This window comes from Mus caroli, unplaced genomic scaffold, assembly GCF_978045245.1.
Source record: "Mus caroli unplaced genomic scaffold, Mus_caroli_1 scaffold_3, whole genome shotgun sequence".
Classification (NCBI taxonomy): Eukaryota; Metazoa; Chordata; class Mammalia; order Rodentia; family Muridae; genus Mus; species Mus caroli.
This window is the reverse complement of record NW_028227258.1, coordinates 30,025,416-30,043,579: the sequence shown is the minus strand read 5'-3', so window position 1 is coordinate 30,043,579 and position 18,164 is coordinate 30,025,416. Positions and strand designations below refer to the sequence as shown.

The 18,164-nt window shown below is 42.0% G+C and overlaps 1 protein-coding gene across 4 annotated transcripts in view; it reads right to left on the bottom strand.

Moving 5' to 3' along the window:
• The window catches only part of Sec24b (SEC24 homolog B, COPII component), a 79,619-nt gene that overhangs the window by 18,259 nt on the left and 43,196 nt on the right, over window positions 1–18,164 (bottom strand). For all 4 annotated transcript variants that reach the window (XM_085835524.1, XM_029475010.2, XM_021158257.3 and 1 more), the window contains 6 exons: window positions 9,873–9,953; window positions 7,753–7,985; window positions 5,486–5,670; window positions 3,109–3,211; window positions 840–966; window positions 209–318 (listed from right to left, as the gene is read on the bottom strand). In XM_085835524.1, coding sequence (XP_085691650.1) covers window positions 209–318; window positions 840–966; window positions 3,109–3,211; window positions 5,486–5,670; window positions 7,753–7,985; window positions 9,873–9,953 — 839 coding nt within the window. The remainder of the gene's footprint in view (window positions 1–208; window positions 319–839; window positions 967–3,108; window positions 3,212–5,485; window positions 5,671–7,752; window positions 7,986–9,872; window positions 9,954–18,164) is intronic.

The window sequence follows — 18,164 nt, the reverse complement described above, 5'->3', positions numbered from 1 at the left end:
AGTATGTCATCACACTCAAGTGGCAATTAGCTACGGGTGCTCTTCCTTCATGAGCCATGGCTAACGTTTCTTAGCAAGCAGACCAAATCAGACAAACTCTCATAATAATATCTTACAAATGCAAATTCAAAATTTGGATGAGAACTTACTTAAAAGAACTGACTCACTGAACTGTGTCCCACAGCCAACCGGGACATGGAATAGTTACCATGTAGTCTGAGGACGCGATGAACTCCACAGTAGAATTCTGGACTTCCGGCCGTTTATGAGGCTCTCCGTAAGACCGAGTCAGGGGGTTGTACAAAAACTCTTCTGGAACTACAGAAGATAAGAATCCAAGGCACATTTAGCAACACACTGGGAGTTGAACATCTTTATCACCAATATTTGTGAAGATTACTAAAAAAGAAAACCTTTAACACTCTTAAAATAAAAGGTATTTTTTGAGAGAACCAGGCAGGACACAGGTTGCCTTTTTTCTTAGACTTGTATCTTAATAAACCTCACAGGACATGGGGTGGGGGACCCAGAGAAGCACAGCTGGGAAGCAGCTGTAACAGGAAGACCCACGTGCCTGCGTGTGAGCTCACAGAACCACCACTCAGCCGAGCGGCTGGGGACACGGTCTACCTGAGAGCCCAGCCCAGCTTCCTCTCCATGTGCCTTTCCTTCCACTCCATCTTTTACTTTCCTGTCAGCCTCTCTGTGGTCAAGCATCTCTTCAGAGATCAGACCGAAGGCTTCCTTGCCTGTGTTGTCTCCATTAAATGTCATGAAAGCCGCTTTTAGGCAACGAGAGAGATGTCAGAAAAGACTTCATTTTAGAACCCGAAACTCACCATCATTAACTCTATAACACAGGTTGCATTTCCATCTTCGCTGATCAATGAAGGACACGAAAGGGTTGATGTACGTCCGACAGGACCGGCACCTCACGATGGTGTTTGAGGTTATCACTGGCAATTGCTGCAAGACAAAGTAGAGATACTGCTGCAGCACAGAGACCCCAGGGCAATCAGGACACAAACACGCCCACTGCACATACAAGGCAATGGGTGTGTCATTTAACCTAGTGACGTGGGTGCTTAGCAAGAGCAGCTGTCATTCCCACGAGGCAAGCCACATCGTATAAAAACAGTCAGGAGCTGACCAAACGGCCTGGTGAGCTGAGAAAACAGCGTCAGGACTTCTCAACCTGACTCGAGAAACAGCAAAGGACGGCCCTCAGGTTGAAAGGAAGCCGAACCCTCTGCTGTCTGTCTGTCTGCCCCTGGGACCAGGCAGAGGAGGCTGCTGTCCAGCTGACTGCCATCCCACAGCAGCTGAGAACAGAAAACACACCCTACACTCAATTTGGAAAAAAACTTTATAGTTGGTCAATTCAGAAACTATAAAACACATTAAAACGCCATATACTGTTCTATGCCCCTTGACCCATCCGTTACCATTTTATATGTTTCATTTGGGATTTAAAAATCAACACCAAATTTCTGTATTTAATGTCCTGCACTATTATTTTATCATAGTAACAGCCATATGTCACTTGTGAAGAACAAATGGAAAATAAAATTAACTAAAAATGAAAAAAATTAAAGTACACATAATTCTAGATCCCATAAGATGTCATTATTAATTCTCAGGGCAGGGTACATATTCTAGAAGATATCATATGTGGAATCTCTACTTAAAGAAAGACTCTTAGCAGCAGGCACAGTCACATCTGCCTATAATCCCAGCACTCGGGGCAGAATCAGGTGGGTTTATGTGAGTTTATAATCAGTCTGGTCTACATAGTGAGACCCTGCCCCTCTCACCCCCCCAAAAAACAAAACCAAAAACACAAAAAGGAAAAAAACTCTCAGCTATGCATGGAAGAATAAACTGTCTTGGTTTAATGATGAAAGTTATAATAGTATTTAAATTGCATAGTATTCGTTGAATGACTAAATTACCAGAACTGGCCATGTGTTATCATTATTTTCTATTCACTGATACTTTCCACCCAGCCTAACAGGCAAGCGACCCAAAAAAAAAAAAAAAAAAAAAAGAATGTGACAGAAAAATGCATCTTAAGTACAAATGCCTCCCGCTAAATTCTTTTCTAAATTAAAAATTTTTATTTTTAATTTTTTTGGCTAAACAGGCTATTTTGTCAGCTACTGCTAATATTATCTACATGAAATGCCAAAAAAGATGTGCTAGAGTCTAGCAAAGTGGCTCTTAACTCAAAACACACTGTGGAGACTTAAACAACTGCTTTCATTCAGCAGACTTGACATTTGTAGACTTCCCCCCTGTCACAAGGTTATTTAATTTCAATCAGGTAATTTCCCACTCTACCTGGACATAACAGATTAACAAAAGACTCTTGAAGATTGAGCATCGGCCCTAGTTGCAAAGTACTGAGGTCCAGACTTTCTTACAGACGCCTCTACTAACTGCACCCACAGGGGCTCACACGGACTGCTCCCCACACTGTGCACCCACAGGGGCTCACACGGACTGCTCCCCACACTGTGCACCCACAGGGGCTCACACGGACTGCTCCCCACACTGTGTACCCACAGGGGCTCACACGGACTGCTCCCCACACTGTGCACCCACAGGGGCTCACACGGACTGCTCCCCACACTGTGCACCCACAGGGGCTCACACGGACTGCTCCCCACACTGTGCTTAGTGCCCCAGAACCAGATGGACTCCATGTCAGTGAGGCAGCACACAGCTGTAGTTCACATCTGTCCCACTCGGGAGGAGACCCAGGCTGTGGCCAGCGCTCAATGGCACCCGGCACAAAGCAGCTACTCAGCGGACAAAAGTTGACTCAAATCTTACAGAAACAGTAACTGTTAAAAGCAAGGTATTCCATTTCTTTATTTCTGTTCTGCATGTCCCACGGGATGTGGGAATGTGTGGGGGTGTGCTAGCCAGAGCCTGAACATGGAGGTCAGAGGACAACTTCTGGGAGTTGGCTCTTTGCTTCCACCACGTGGGTCCTGGGGATCAATCACCAACCCAGAAATGATTATTGCAACTCTAATCAAAGACAAACACCCTTAGGACGCCTTACACATGTATCCGAACCTGAATACGTAAAATGTACTTTACCGTCAGGTCTCTGAAGGGATGCAACAGCAATCCTAAAGGAAGCTTAGCTTTATTCAGTAAAGCCTGTGTCTGGGGGATACTGGTCAAGGTACATCGAAACGAGCTGAAAAGACACAAACATGCAGTATGTTAGCAGCCATGATAACCGTACCCTCAAAGAGCTGAGTGTCAACTACTTAGGCAGGTTACCACAGCTATTCGCAGGAAGGAAATTACTCAACTAGGCATGTACAGGACAGCTATCAAAAGACCAAGGACCCCACATTTCACTGTTGAAAAGTGCAACATACACTCTAAATGTAACAGTGAGTTCACTGTACTGTATAAGCAGGAGCTACAGAAACCACCACTGAGGGAGCCCTGTTCCCCACGCCATCTCCAGCTTACCTCATCTTCCCCTCTGACCTCACTCTCACCACAAGACTCTCACCCAGCTGCCGCTTCTTCAGGAGCCCTGGCCCTAAGCCCCACTATCTGAGCGGTGGCCTCTACCTGGGCTCTGAGGCACAGTCCTACTGGGCTCAACAGCAAGGACAGGGAGCTGCAGCTGCAGGCTGGATCCCTGAACAGCTTGCTTGCTGCCTCACTACCAGAAGCTTAGACCATTTTCCCAGGGGCGCTGTGGGTGGTCTCTCCCCAGTCTCCTGACATCCATCCATCCTCCTTAACAGCAAGCAGGAAGTTCTAGGGTTCCACAGAGCTCTGAGAGCTTTTGTGGGCTGCCTTACTCACAACTTGAAGGCATCCAGGAACTGTTTACTGACTCAAGGATGGACTCTGTGTGGATGTGCTATTATCACAGGCTCCAGTGTTGTCATAATCCGAAAATAGGAAGCCAAAATGTGTTGAGTGAATACAGGATGCTCAGGTTTCGGACGATGTAGTGTTTCAGGCTTCCCAGATAATGCCAACCAAAGCAGCCCAGGAGAACAACCCACAAGCTGCGAGCTCTAGCATTGTAGAGAAAGGGTCTTCAGCCTGAATCCCTTACCTGATGGCACCACTGACACCTGAAGTGTCATAAGTCACATGCACCCACAGCCACAGGGGAATGTCTGGGTCTGCCCTGACCTAAACCCAGTACTAAGGACTTGTTTTCATTTTAAAGAGAGCTGCTGTTAAAAATAGTAAATAAACAAAAATATATACATCCCTCCTTATACGATTTATGTATTCAGATGCTAAGTATCCCGGGAAGACCTTTAACTGGAAATCATCCCGATTCAGCGTTCCAAGCACCCACTGCAGCCTGGCAAGATCTCATACACACACACACACACTACACTCACTCCCTAGAAAATGTGTAGCCACTCATCTATGCAAGGTCATAATCAACCCAACAGCCTAGAACCCCAGTTCTAGGGACAGGCAGCTGCTTTCAGCCTGCAATTCTCGGTGTGCTAAGCTTTTATGGAAATGACCGTAGCCCCACCTTCAGAAGTCACGGTCAGTGTGGTAGAGAAGGAAACTGTTTAATTCTATGTAACATTCTCCGTCTCCTTCAACTACCGAGAAGGCAGAAAGCCATGGCCTTGCTCTAAGGAGGACGGACTCTGGTGTGAGGAAGATGATGATGCTCTCTGACATTTCAGGTCTACGATGTGCAGAGAGGAAACCAGAGGAGCAGGTAAAACAGCAATGAACAGCCTGGGCGGCCCTAGGCCGTAAGGAGGGAGCCCACTGACCAACACAGAAGGAAGGCATGGAGACATCAGCTATACCTCTCCAGGAGGTAAGGACGTGCTCAGTGAAGGAAGTGCTTGTGTGAATTCATGATGCTCCAATAAACTGGGGCTTCCATATGGACTAAGAAAAACTATCTAAACCTATAACATTAGTTAAATTTACGTCCTTTTCAAGAAGGGCCAAAGAAAGAATTTTCCAAAGACTATGTTACTTAAAGAGTGTCAGGGGTTCTGGGGAGATGGCTCAGCAATAGGACAGCTTGCTATGCAAGTATGAGGAGCTGTGTTCAAATCCTCAGTCGCCATGTAAAAGAGCAGGAGTGGCCTCGTGTGCCTGCTGTGGGAAGCGGAGGCAGGGGAACTGCTGAGGTGTGCTGAGTGCCAGCTCACTCTACATTTAGTGACTGGGTGTCTCCAAGTGCTACAGCAACGTGACAGAGCAGGGTGCCTAATGTGTGTCTGTGGTACCACCACCACCCCGACACATACACAGTGTGCCACATACACACACACCCTGCCCCAACACACACAAACAAACAGAGGAAAGCTTACATGTACTTCATTCAAACCGAAACAGAAAAGCCCATATGACCCAAGCTTCCTATCAAGGGACCACCAGCAAGCACACTGCCCGATGGCTGTTGTCATCCCAGCTCTCACTGTCAAGACGCTGCAAAGTAAAGAGTACGTACTCTGGACTACAGTTTAACTTGCTGAGTTCTGCACTCAGGTTAGGTACAGGAGCCCAAATAGGAGTTGGAGGTAAAATGTTTTTCTCCTGGGTGAGGTTGACAGGTCTTAGGCTTTCTGGCTGTGGAGAACTCTGCAGGCTTAGTCCTCCGAGACCTGAGGACAGCTGGTTCACACCTGGGTAATGCTGAGAGACATTCAAGGCAAAAGGAACATTTTTACAAGGATGAAAAAAGTTTCTGGATACTAAATTTTAATGCAAAGAAAACTCAAGATATTGAGAAAATTTGTATCTGGGAGTCGTACTTAACAAAATAGACAATTTAAAGCATAAACATTTCAAAGCACAACCAATTTTGTTCATAATGTTATTCTGTTCAACATCAAAAAACTAGAGCTTACATTGACTAGGGCTGAGAAACGTTGAAGCTTTTCAGGTTGCATAAATGTTCAGGGTAAGCTGATGCCTTAGAGCAGTGGCTCTCAACTCCTACTGTGTGGCCCTCTAATACAGGTCCTCATGGTGCGGTGACCCAGCCATAACATTATTTCTGCTGCTACTTCACAACTGAAGTTTTGCTACTGTTATGGACCATAATGTAAATATCTGATGTGGCCCTGTGAAAGAAAGGGTTGTTCAACCCTCAAAGGTCGAAACCCACAGGTTAACACCCGCTGCCTTAGGACGTGCCCGTGTCTAGAGTTCTCCTCTGTTGCTTTCCGTTCCTGTGTTATGCCTGTAGTATAACTATGAGTTCACAGCTTTTTATTAACTCAAAATAATTTAACGAATTACTGTCATACTTTAAAACTACTCAAGCTTTGAGCTAAGTAAGTCAAAATTGACCAAAATAGTACCTATATTTATGCTTCCTTTAAGACTATTTTCATGACCAGTTTTTCTTTATGAACGTTCCCTCAAAATACAAACTACTGTATTTACACAACAAAAATATTCCGATGATACGAAAAAGCAATCCTTCAAGTTTAAGAAACCAAACCACGTTCTAGTTAGGTTTGAACTAATTTTACTGACAGTTGCGATACATATCTAAGGACAAAGATTATGACCAGACAAATATTTTATGTAATATGTGATTCATACTAAAATGGCTTTTCTGTATTTTCTCATTACTTTTGTAAACTTTAAATTTAAATTTCATTTTATGTATAAATAGTTTGTTTGCATGTATGTCTATATACCACTTGTGTGCTTGGTACCTTCAGAGACCAGCCAGAGGAGGGCATTAGATTCCCTGGGGCTGGAGCTGTGTCCCACAGTGTAAATGCTGGGAATTGAACCCAGGTCCTTGGTAAGAACAGCCAGTGCTCTTAACCACTAAACTGTCTCTCTAGCACCAACAACACAAATCTTACATTTAACAATTTTACACTCATAATAAAAGTTGATATAATTTTGAAATTATTTAAATATATTAGATGTATACTGAGTATAGTCTATATTCTATTTTGTAAGCTACAAGTGATAGATTCATTCAACTATGGGCCAAAAATTGTATTATTTTGATATGAAAATGTTACAAAAAACATACAGGGATATCTCATCTCATATTTTACCTCTAGTCAATATTTTAAGTTAGTTTTTCATTTCTTTTGTTGTTATTTATATTATAAACTTAGGCATACACGTGACTCTAACCACAAACTTTTTAACAGAAAAAGGACAAAAAAATAAATAAATAAAGGATACACTGTGTGTCTATATATATACATATAGTTATCTCCCACATTCTTTAGTACAGGGTCCAAGGTTCACTATATGAATGCACTAATTCTAACTGATACATAAAGAATCATAACTCCAGGTAAAGAACAGAGGCTAAAATAAATACTAAATTACATTCTCTTATTTTTCTGAGGTAACTGTCAGCTCAGCACTAGAAAACCATCTTAAGTTCGTATTCCAGGTTAGAGAAGTGGCTCTTTCAGAGGACGGAGTTCCCGTCCCAGGATTCAGACGGGGACGCTCGAGACTGCCTGCCTGCCTTCTGTTCCAGCTCAGCAAGCTCTGGGCTCTGTAGTCATCAACACATATATGGCAAACACAGACACGCGAGTAAACGTTAGCTTTAAATCACCATTTAATTTCCTGATTATAAACCCCTGGACAAAAAGCCTGCAAACCCCTAAAGAAATCCAAGCTACCCACTTTTCATCCAGACTATACCTCTTTAAATCCAGATCATCAGAAACGTGCTCCAATGGATCTAACCTTTATCGACTGTTACAAACACAACTGAATACACACCTGAGGATATCCAGCATATGCCGGGCCGCTGGGATGTGCTGCAGGCGTGGGTGGTGGTGCTGCGTTCTGATAGGCAGGCTGCAGAGCTGGGTAGCCATAGCCAAAAGGCTTTGCCACCTTGGCTGGCTGAGCTGCAGGGGGAGTGGGGGCTGCAGACAGAGCCTGGGCAAGGTTGGGATTGGGTTCCAGGGCACGGTCAGGAACAGGGCTGCTTGCTGAAGAAGAATGCATATCTACAAAGAAATAATTAGGTGTTCACAACCGCAAATCCGGTTGATAAGCAATAACCTTTGGCGTTCTTTTCTGAATGTTTTACTGTGACAAATGCAGAACACATCAATTAGAAAGAAAAGATCTCGACAACCATGTTCAGTTCACCCGACTTTAGTAACTACCAATATTCTGTCCATCTTAATTTATGTATTGCTTTGCCTATGGATAACATTCAGTAACAAATACTTCAGATGTTACTTCTAACAACGCCAGACCCAGCTAATACAGTAATTTATATTTTTGTTTTTTAATTCTCCCAGGATGACTGGGGCTAAGAAGCAGAAAATAAAACAAAGGAATTAAGATTAAAATTTAGTTCTTTCTAAACTGCCCTTTATCTGACCCTTAATGTAAAATGTCCATGAAAATAGTGGCATATTCCTATAATACCCTAGAAATATGTATTATCTGCATAGGTAAATTGTAAGTAGAATATAAAATAGTGTCCTAAACTTCTAGGACAACAGCTGGCATCAATAAGTGACTAAGACAATTTAGTGACTGGATATCCTTCATTTTTATTTAAACTTAAAAGCAAAAATTCCAGTAAAACTGGGAAAAATGGAAAAAATTGGCAGCATATGTGTGTGTAATCAGTGTAAGATTTTGGTATATTGACTTGGTCTTACTTTAAGTTATAATCACTTGATCTTTTTTGCATTAAAAATGGTATTTCTTACCAGCTAAGAGTCTGCAACGACACAGACTGAAAAGTACATGACTTAATAAAAAATCATCGTTCAAAAGTTCTCTTGAAGAATCCATCTTTTTATTGACTGTGTTTGAATTTAGAAGACACCTGTAAACCCCCCCCCTCTCTCTCTCTCTCACACACACACACACACACACACACACACCCATTAATTCCTAGGACAAAAAACGCTCGACCACAGAAGACTAAGAGGGAGCTGCACACTAAACTCAGAGGATTCCATTTTCTATGGATTCATGGTACCGTGACAGTGAACAGTGTGTTAGGTACAGAACAGTACAGCTTCGGCTAAATTTCATCCTAGTGAAAGTAATATTATCAAAGCGATAAGAGGACAAAGTCATGTGTGCTGTCGTGCTGCCATGAGAGGGGGGAGTGTGCCCCTGAGTGGGTGGCAGGAGACTGCAGCATAAGTTCCTACTACAATGAAATGACTACTGCTTATAACAGCTTGTTTATTTTCCACTTTATACATCCACGACCTCTCGGGTCTCCTCAGGTGATGAGGTTCTTTGATGGCTGTGGAGCACTGGCTCTTACAGAGGAAATGGGCTCAAGTCTGGAGGCACACACCCTTCTGCTCTTCCAGTTCCATAAAATACAATCCTTTATTCTGACTAGGAACACAGGGGGCAAACACAGGCAGGCAAACCTTCCTTATACATTTCAAATAAAATAGTAGAAAAATAGCAATGCCTCTAAAACCTACTCCCTGGGTCTACTTGGCTTTTTACCAAGTGGAGGCAGCAGGAGCCACAAGGGAAGTAAGGAATCAAACACATACCCCAGGGTTAGCTGGAAGGGATTCAAGGACCCGTGAAATCAACAGAAATAGCACAATTTAAGGAGCTGTTTCTTAAAATTAGAGAGAAAAAATTAACCTGTTCACTATCAATTTTTTTTTTTAGAAAGAGAAAAGAAAAAAGTCCAAACAACAAATGTCTTCAGGTCACCAGAAACAACATGAATGGTCGTTATATTACTATATTACAGCTGAGAAATGTCAGGAAAATGTCCCTTTTTTTTTTTTTTTTGTTAAAAATGCAGTATGCTTTTGATATGCAGTCAGTTCCCTTTACCATGCTGCAGCAGTAATGTAAATGAAGAGTGCACAAGCTGGATCTAAACAGCTTACCTGGGTAGCTGCCTCCTTCCAAGGCATCGTAACTGTTGGGCAAGGGTGAAGCACTGCTTGTGGTGGAAGAGCTGTCAACACCTACAAGGAAAGCAAACACGGGCTAAGTTCAAAGTGATGGTGAACCTCACAGCACAGCTGCCACCATGCATCAAGTCGGTGTTGCTCAACTAAAAACATTCCCAACTCTGCTACCAAATTAAAATGACTAATATTTTTGAGAGCAATCTCACACACACACAATGACTGATGTTTTAAAAGATAGACAGACACAGAGAAACACACACACACAGGCTATATGAATGGCTCAGCACGTAAAAGCACTTGCCATGATAAACTGACCACTTGTCTACCTGAATTTGATGGCAAGCACAAGAAAATGAACTCTGGAAACTTACACTGACCTCAGCATACTGGCACACGCCCACCTGACAAATACACAAATTTAATTTTAAAAAGTATTCTAAAAGAATAACAAATAACAAAATAACAGTGGGGAGACTACACAGCTGATGAGTGGAATAAAATTCAGTCACACATCAACTTCAAGAATAAACATCAAACTTATAAAAAATAAGCAAATAAAAATTTAGCACTAGCAGCTCTTTTATTTAATGGAACCGCACTTGAAATCGAGCTCTTTCACATGGAAAAGATTCTGGGGCTACAGAGATGGCGTAACAGTTAAGACATCTCAGAGAGGACCTGGGTTGGATTCCCAGCACCCACAGGATGGCTACAAAGGAGCTTGAACTCAGTCCAGAGGATCCGATGTCCTCTTTGACCTCTCTGAGCACACACAGACATGCGGTACACATACACACATGAAAGGAAAACAGACATGTGAAAGTACAGCAGAAACATGGAAACAAGAAGACCTTATGGCTTGGGTCTCTTCCAGCATAACATGAAAGTATTTTAGTGTCTCCATTTATCCATGTGCAGAATAGAGATTAACAACACTTGCCATGTAAATGGAAGCCATGCTCATAGACATAAACATCAGACATAAGAACTTACGGTTTGTGACCATTCAAACCAGTTAGATTAAGAAAAGCGGAGAGGTGCTAGGACACATGGGAGAATAGAACATAAGAGACAGTTCCTTCATTCATTCACTCAGCAGTACTTCATTGAGAAACTCAGGTAAATACACTGCCGTTTACACAGATAAACACAGTAGAAAATGCCTTGAGACCAAAGTGACAAAACTCCCTGCTAGAGCACTTTCCCTGGCTCTTAACTGACAACAACCGGGAGTTTAGTTTTTCCTTTTTTTTTTTTAAGTGTGTTTGTTTTGCCTTTTCATCAAGTATAGACCACATGTTGAACATGACTTGCCGTGCCTCTCCCCCTCCCCTGGCTCCCTCTGTTCACAGAATTTTACTTTTACTTTCGTGTCGTTTATATGTGTATGAGTTTATAACATTGTATGAGTTGTGGATGGGAAGAAAGGTACACATTTGCCTTCCTAGGACTGGTAGAACTCGAGTGATCTGATTATCTCCAGGTACATTCATTTTTCTCTGCAAACAACTTAACCACTCTTTATGTCTGGGAAAAACCTGTCCATTGTCATAAAAATCGTATGTTTTATTTACCCTAACTCCTATGTTGTTGGACACCTTAACTTCATTTTTTAAAGCTGTGATGTAAAAGGAATGGGCATGTATAGTTATCTTCCTCTAAACAGCTTCCAGATAACCTTAAGAATTAACTGGATGAGTTAAGGGCACCACTGACAGTTATTTGTATGGGGATGCTTCACTCTCAGCAAAGAATGTGACTTCAAGGCAGAAGAGCACAGGCACAGTTATACCTGCTGTATAACTCTGGGCCAGTTACCACCCCTAGAAACACATGGCTAACCTGATGGGAGGCTCTGGAGGGAAAGCCACTTGCTATCAGGTTGGACTACTCGACCACATGAAGCGGAGGACTGACTGTATCTACTAAGCCCTCCTCTTTGGTGATAAACAGTTTACTGGGAAGTAGTAGTTTTTCTGTTTGTCCACATATTTAACTCGAGCATGACGCTGGTGTACAGGGTCACAGCCTCAGTGTGGGACACAGTGGCACAGCTATAACACTGGTACTTAGGAGGCCCAATGCTGAACTTGGGCTACCTAGTGGGATCCTGTCACCAAAACGTGACAAAACATATCAAAGTACCCGGAAGCTGGTGTGTGAATGCATGCTGTAATTCTAGCACCCAGGAAGCTGAGGCAGAAGGATTATCACTTATCTAACTATACAAACAAATCTAAGCTATATATAACAAGACCCCAACCCAAAACAAACAGTAAACAAACAAAAACACACATAAACTCAAATAATTACCAATAGGTAATGGCTACACAAAATGTACGGTGTCTAGAATAATGGACTGCCATTCAGTCAAAAGGATTAGAGTGTTCATACTTGCTACAAGGTAAACAAATCTTGAAACCATGCTAAAGCAAAAAGGCCAGGCCAAAAAAGAGCACATATAATATACTGCATATGGTACGGTTCTATTTCAATGAGAGTCTCTAGAAAAGGCAAGTCTACAAAGTCAGAGGGTACACTGGTGGCCACTGAGAGCTGAGGGGAGAGTAAAAGGAAGAGACATGGCTCAGTGGGTGCAGGGCTCTCCTTTGATGTGACAAAAATGTTTAGCAACCTACTTTAGCTCACCCACAAAGGTAGCCAGCACCAGAAGAGCACATATAAAATCCACTATGGTCTAAGTGTTTGTTAAAAACCACACAACTGGAGACCACAGAACCCTGCATTATACTGGGTACATGAAAGGCCGTGAGCACATCAAAGGATGCTCTCAGCATCACCAGCTCCTGGAACGATGGAAGTCAACCCAGGACCACAGCACCATCCACACCCACCACGGCGGCTGGCTAACCCTAAAAGCATCTGGAACAGCATTTTTTGCATTTTTTGAATGCAGAAAAACCAGAAACGTCATGAAATTGTAAGAGTATAGCTACTTTATAAAACATTATAACAGTTTCTAAAAATACAGTTACTATATGACCAAGAAACGTCATAAGATAAATGAACACAAACCACACAAAAACTTACTGGCAAGTGTTCATGGGAGCGCTACTTATCAAGTGTTCATGGGAGCGCTACTTATCAAGGCCAAAAGACAGAAACAACCAATGTGCACCAACTGGGGAACAGGAAAATAACTAAAGCCAGTGTACACACGGGCCTGCTCTTCAACAGGGCAAAGGGATAGAGCGCTGGTGTGGGGCCAGCTTGGAGGGGCCTCACACTGCTCAGAGAAAGAAGTCAGTCACAGAATAAATTAGTACAACTCAACAACATAATAAATCAGCAGCTGCTGGAGCTGTGCTGCTGAGAAAGGCAGAATGGGAAGTGACCCCTAAGAGATAAGGAGTTTTTCTTTTGAGGTGTTCAGAATGTTCTGGAACACTGGTGGGGAATAAAGTAAGAAAACAGTAAAACTTGCTGAGCAATAATTTAAGTAAGTTAATGTTATGGTATGTGAGTTAAACCTCAATAAGATGGCTATACAGTAAAGGAAAAGGCAGTCCTCTATGAGTTCAAGGCCAGCCTAGCTTATGTAGCGAGTTCCACGCCAGGCAAGATTACACAATGAGACCCTATCTCAAAACAAATACCAATTTCTGGTATGCTCTATGTCCAAGAAAAAGGTTTAAAGGTAACTGCTGAGGAATATTAATTCTTGCTGGGCATTTAATCCTAGCACTCAGGAGATACAATATGTGAGATGAGGCCAGTAGGTCTACATAGCTAATTCCAAGCCAGCAATGCTACACAATGAGACCCTCAAAAAAGAAGTGGAGGAGGAGGAATCATAATAATAACTGAGGCTGGAGAGATGATTCAGTTGCTAAGAGCACTTGTTATTCTTACAGTTCCCAGAATTCACATGGTGACTTAGAACTGTCTGTAACTCCAGTACCAGAGGATCCAGGGCCCTCTTCTGGCCTCCTTGGGTCTCAGGCACACATGCAGTACACATACATTTAGGCAAAACACTCAAACATTTAACAACTCTGGGACTGCTTGTCCAGAGGAACCAAGTTCTAGTCTTAGCACCACTGGTGGTTCACCACCAACTAACCTTCTAGTTACAGGGGACTCAACACCCTTTGATGACCTCCCGAAGCCTAATGCCCTGAGTTAGACTGCACAAGGCCAATGTGGCAGAAAGAGATTCCTGACTCCCACCAGATGTCCTCTGACCTCCACAATATGCGGTGTCACCCCACAGAAACACACACTTTTCTTAAAAAAAGTAAAGCCAAAGATTAACATATTTATATCAAATTATTAAAGATCATACTCCTATTTAATCATGAATCTGAGGTTCTTTCATGGCAAGTTAAATGTTAAAATTTTAACATCTTAAATAAAATCTGTACTTTTTGAAAGTGCCATCCCTAACCAAGAAGCTATTTGCAACTGGTATCTGCAGAGAAGGAAAAAATGTGGGCTCCCTCTCTGTGCGATTCTTGGTTTGTGGGGGTTTTTGTTTTTTTCTCTTACTGATTTTCTTTCCTTCTCTTTAGTTTATTTGTCCATACTGAATTTCATTTTTTGTTGCTTTTCTCTTTTGAGAGTGATCGAGAGAACGAGAGAGAGAGAACAAGGTGGGGGGGGGATTGAAGCTGGGTAGGACTGCAATGGGAGCTATAGGAAGAGATGGACTGAGATTACAAAGATTATATTTTATTAAAGTTGTATAACACCCATCTTAATAATACCATAGCCACAGACTTTCAAGTGTGCCTCTTACAAACAGTTGTTCTAGCTTATCTAGTGATAATTAAGTCTGCTCATTTACTTTCAGAAGTCCAAGTCATGTCACAAGAGCAAAACAGTAACATTTGTAATCACAAATGGACCACTAAGTCAGGACCAGTTAACATAATTGAGCTTTGGTAAAACCTAATGCTTACTTGATCCACTCTAGTGCGTTCATAGTATCACTGCCGACACCAATCACAACTGTGCTAAACACACATACATGCAAACACACATGAAACCAGCAGGTTGACACTCTGGACACACATAAATCAAGAATTCACTACAATCCTAGAGGAATAACATCGACAGACCTTCACACTGTAACCCTTCAAACTATAGCTGACTTGCCCTGCTGCACCACCCCCTCACCTTACAATGCAGTTACACTGAAGACCTACTAACCAGGGCCCCTGTGTTCACCAGTACACTGCAGTCTGATTTCCTCTTTCCACTTACGAAATCTTCCCTTTTGACAATAGAAAAGCATTTCCTCTCGAGGTAAGGCACTGTTTAAAATCCTAAATCACTGCCTTTTCAAGTTATAATTATAAATGCTGTTTCCCTATTAAGTATTTCTGGAAGCCACTGTATTATTCCTTAGAATAAAAATACAGATTGAAAAATTCTTATCTAAAATACATGGAGCCAGAAAGTTTTCAGTTTTTACATTTTCTTTCAGATTCTGGAATATGTATATATAACAGATGAGGTATCTTAAATGAATCTAAAGCTAACCATAGACTAACATATATTTCACATGTACCTGAAACATGGGGTCCAATAGTAATTGTAGGTGTTTCTAGCACATCTAGGATTAACTATGTATGACCTATCATGAGAAAAGTAGAACTGTCCACTTGAGTCATATCAGTTCTGAAAACATCTGGCTTTTGTAGTATTTCATATTCCAGATTAAGGAAACTCTATCTGTCCCTTTTCAATGTGAAAGCTAACTTTAGGTAAACAATCAGTTTTGATGGATTATCCCCCTATTGACGTCAGGTAGCTCTACGTTCCTCAGTCCTGTCATAACCCTAGCGTGAGACTAAGATCAATGAGGCCAGGTGGGAGAAGTGTATGAATGGAGGTCTTGAGAAGAACTGCCCCTCAGTCTATACTGGCTCTAGGTCCCAGCTTTTGAAGCTTTGAAAAAAACCAAAGGAGAAAAAAGGAGGAGCTGGAATCTTCGCAAGCAAAGGAAAGAGCTAAATGGACCATCCACCTGGACGACACAGGGGAACCCTAGCTCAAGAAGAAATAAAACTAGCACAGACTCTGAAGCTGAGAAAATATGAAAACACAGAAGCCCTGAAGAAAAGGTGTAAGGTAAGGTGCTCTCTAAGGGTCAGCAAGACCAAGAATCTTTGCTCGTGTGGCTCAATTTTAATAACTGGGCAAATTGAGGATTTGCTTCTACATAACGTGGATAAACACACAGAAGAATGAAAGGCAGATCCATGTCTACCACCTATTGGCTGAGAGAAAATGGATACCTGGCACCTCTGAGCTGTTCCTTATTAATAGCAGCAGGTTTCACAGTAACATCCACTACAGGACTGGCAGGATTCACCCAGTGTAGCAGACAAACAGGAGCTCTGCACTCGTGAGACTCAAGGGATGTTCTTCACTTTCTGTCCTATCTCCCCATGCCCAAACAGTGCTATATTTACAAGGGATTAAGAAAGGTATCAGAGCCCAACTGAAGGAATTGCCACTAGCTAAATCAATGGGTTTTCATAAGTCCAACTCATCAATATAAATGAGAGTTTGAAGATATTAATGAATACTAAAGCAATGGGTGACAGTTAAATAAAGAACATGGTATTCAGGAATGGAGCACTAGCTCAGCCGCTAGAGTACTTGCTGAGCAATGAGGACCAGAGCTAAGCTCTCAGCACCTACAGAAAGTGAAAGGAAGATTCCAGTCCACGTGGAATACCATTCCTTACATGCCTGCACTTCCAGCTCCAAGAAGTACAAAGCACTCTCCTGAGCTCTGCTTGTGCACAGACCCATGCCTCTGCACATGTGCACATACATAGGAATGAAAAAACAAAAACCAGTACATCTGCACATCTCAAAACAATTTCTCATAGAATGCTAAGGTCATCAATATGTGGACATACATCACCAAGGGCATTGCAAATTGCTTTAAAATCCTGTCAAAGACATGTCCTTTAACCCGTGTGGCTGTGAACATGTGTTATTACAGCAGTTGGAGGGTGGAGGCAAGAGCGTTAGAAGGATAGCATTGGCTCTACAGAGAATATGAGACCAGCGCGAGCTACATGATACTCGCAGTCTCAATAAATCAAGAGCATCAATAAAAAGGAAAAACTGTATGATTTGATGCTCATTATCAGGAAACACTTTAACAAATAATTGGCCCGTGTAAATGAAGTTCTCAGAAACAAGCCGCACCTGTGTTAAACAATTCTATAAGCCTTGACAGGTTTTACAAAGCTGGAATGCTACAGACTGAAATCCAAAGTCATCTTGACTATCGCTCCCTTACTAGCCATTGATTCCCCACCTCTGTGTGTGACCTAACATCCTAGAGACAGGTAAATCTTTCTGGAATGTACAGAAACTCAGCCTCTGCCAATGCAACAAGAGTGTTGACAATCAGATCACATCTGAGCCCCAGCAGAGGTTCCTCCACTGGGCTGTGCATCCCCTCGGCCTGATGTTTCCACCAATAGATTTGAAAAGTGCCTCCACTATGACTCCCTTGACTCTGCTACTGTCAAACTTCCCAAACCATCACCACACTAGAACCTAGGACTTAGGGACCTGTGTGTGCGAGTCAGTCACTAACACTTAGCTTTGAATAAATCCTTAATCCCTTTGAACTGATAGCTTTGTTTCTGTTTGTTTTGCATCAATAGAACTACTACAGACATACCAACTAAGTTCAATGAACTATTATGGACTGGATCCAGGGCCATGAATACAACTATATAAAACTGGACAATTACTAAGAACTGACCACAGGCCATATACACCAAATGTTATCACACCAATGTTCAACCTCCTGTGACTGTACTACCTTCATGATTGGCAACACACAGGGCAAGCAGTATTTGGGAGTAAAGTTCATGGCTAAGATTTGGCTTTCAGACAACAAAGGGAAAAGTATATAAGGAATTATAAAGAAGGTGGTTTATTTGGATAAAACATACAAGGGAATACCTTTTAAACTTGAAAAATCTGAAATCAAGTTAAAATAAAAATTTAAAACATTTCTGAAAAACAACTTCTTCCTACCTGGAATCTCTTATTTTTATCCCCCTCAAATCATGTAAAAAGATTTGAATATTTTAAACAATACACACAGAACAGCAGGTTTTGGTTAGACAAATTAGCAACTCCTTCCAACAATAATAAATACAGTAGGAAGAGAACTCGGTCATATAAAGTCACTTGAAAGAGCTCCCTCACTCCCTCATCTCCTCTTAAGCCCTGAGTTGTTTAATTGTCAATAGTTACCTATCA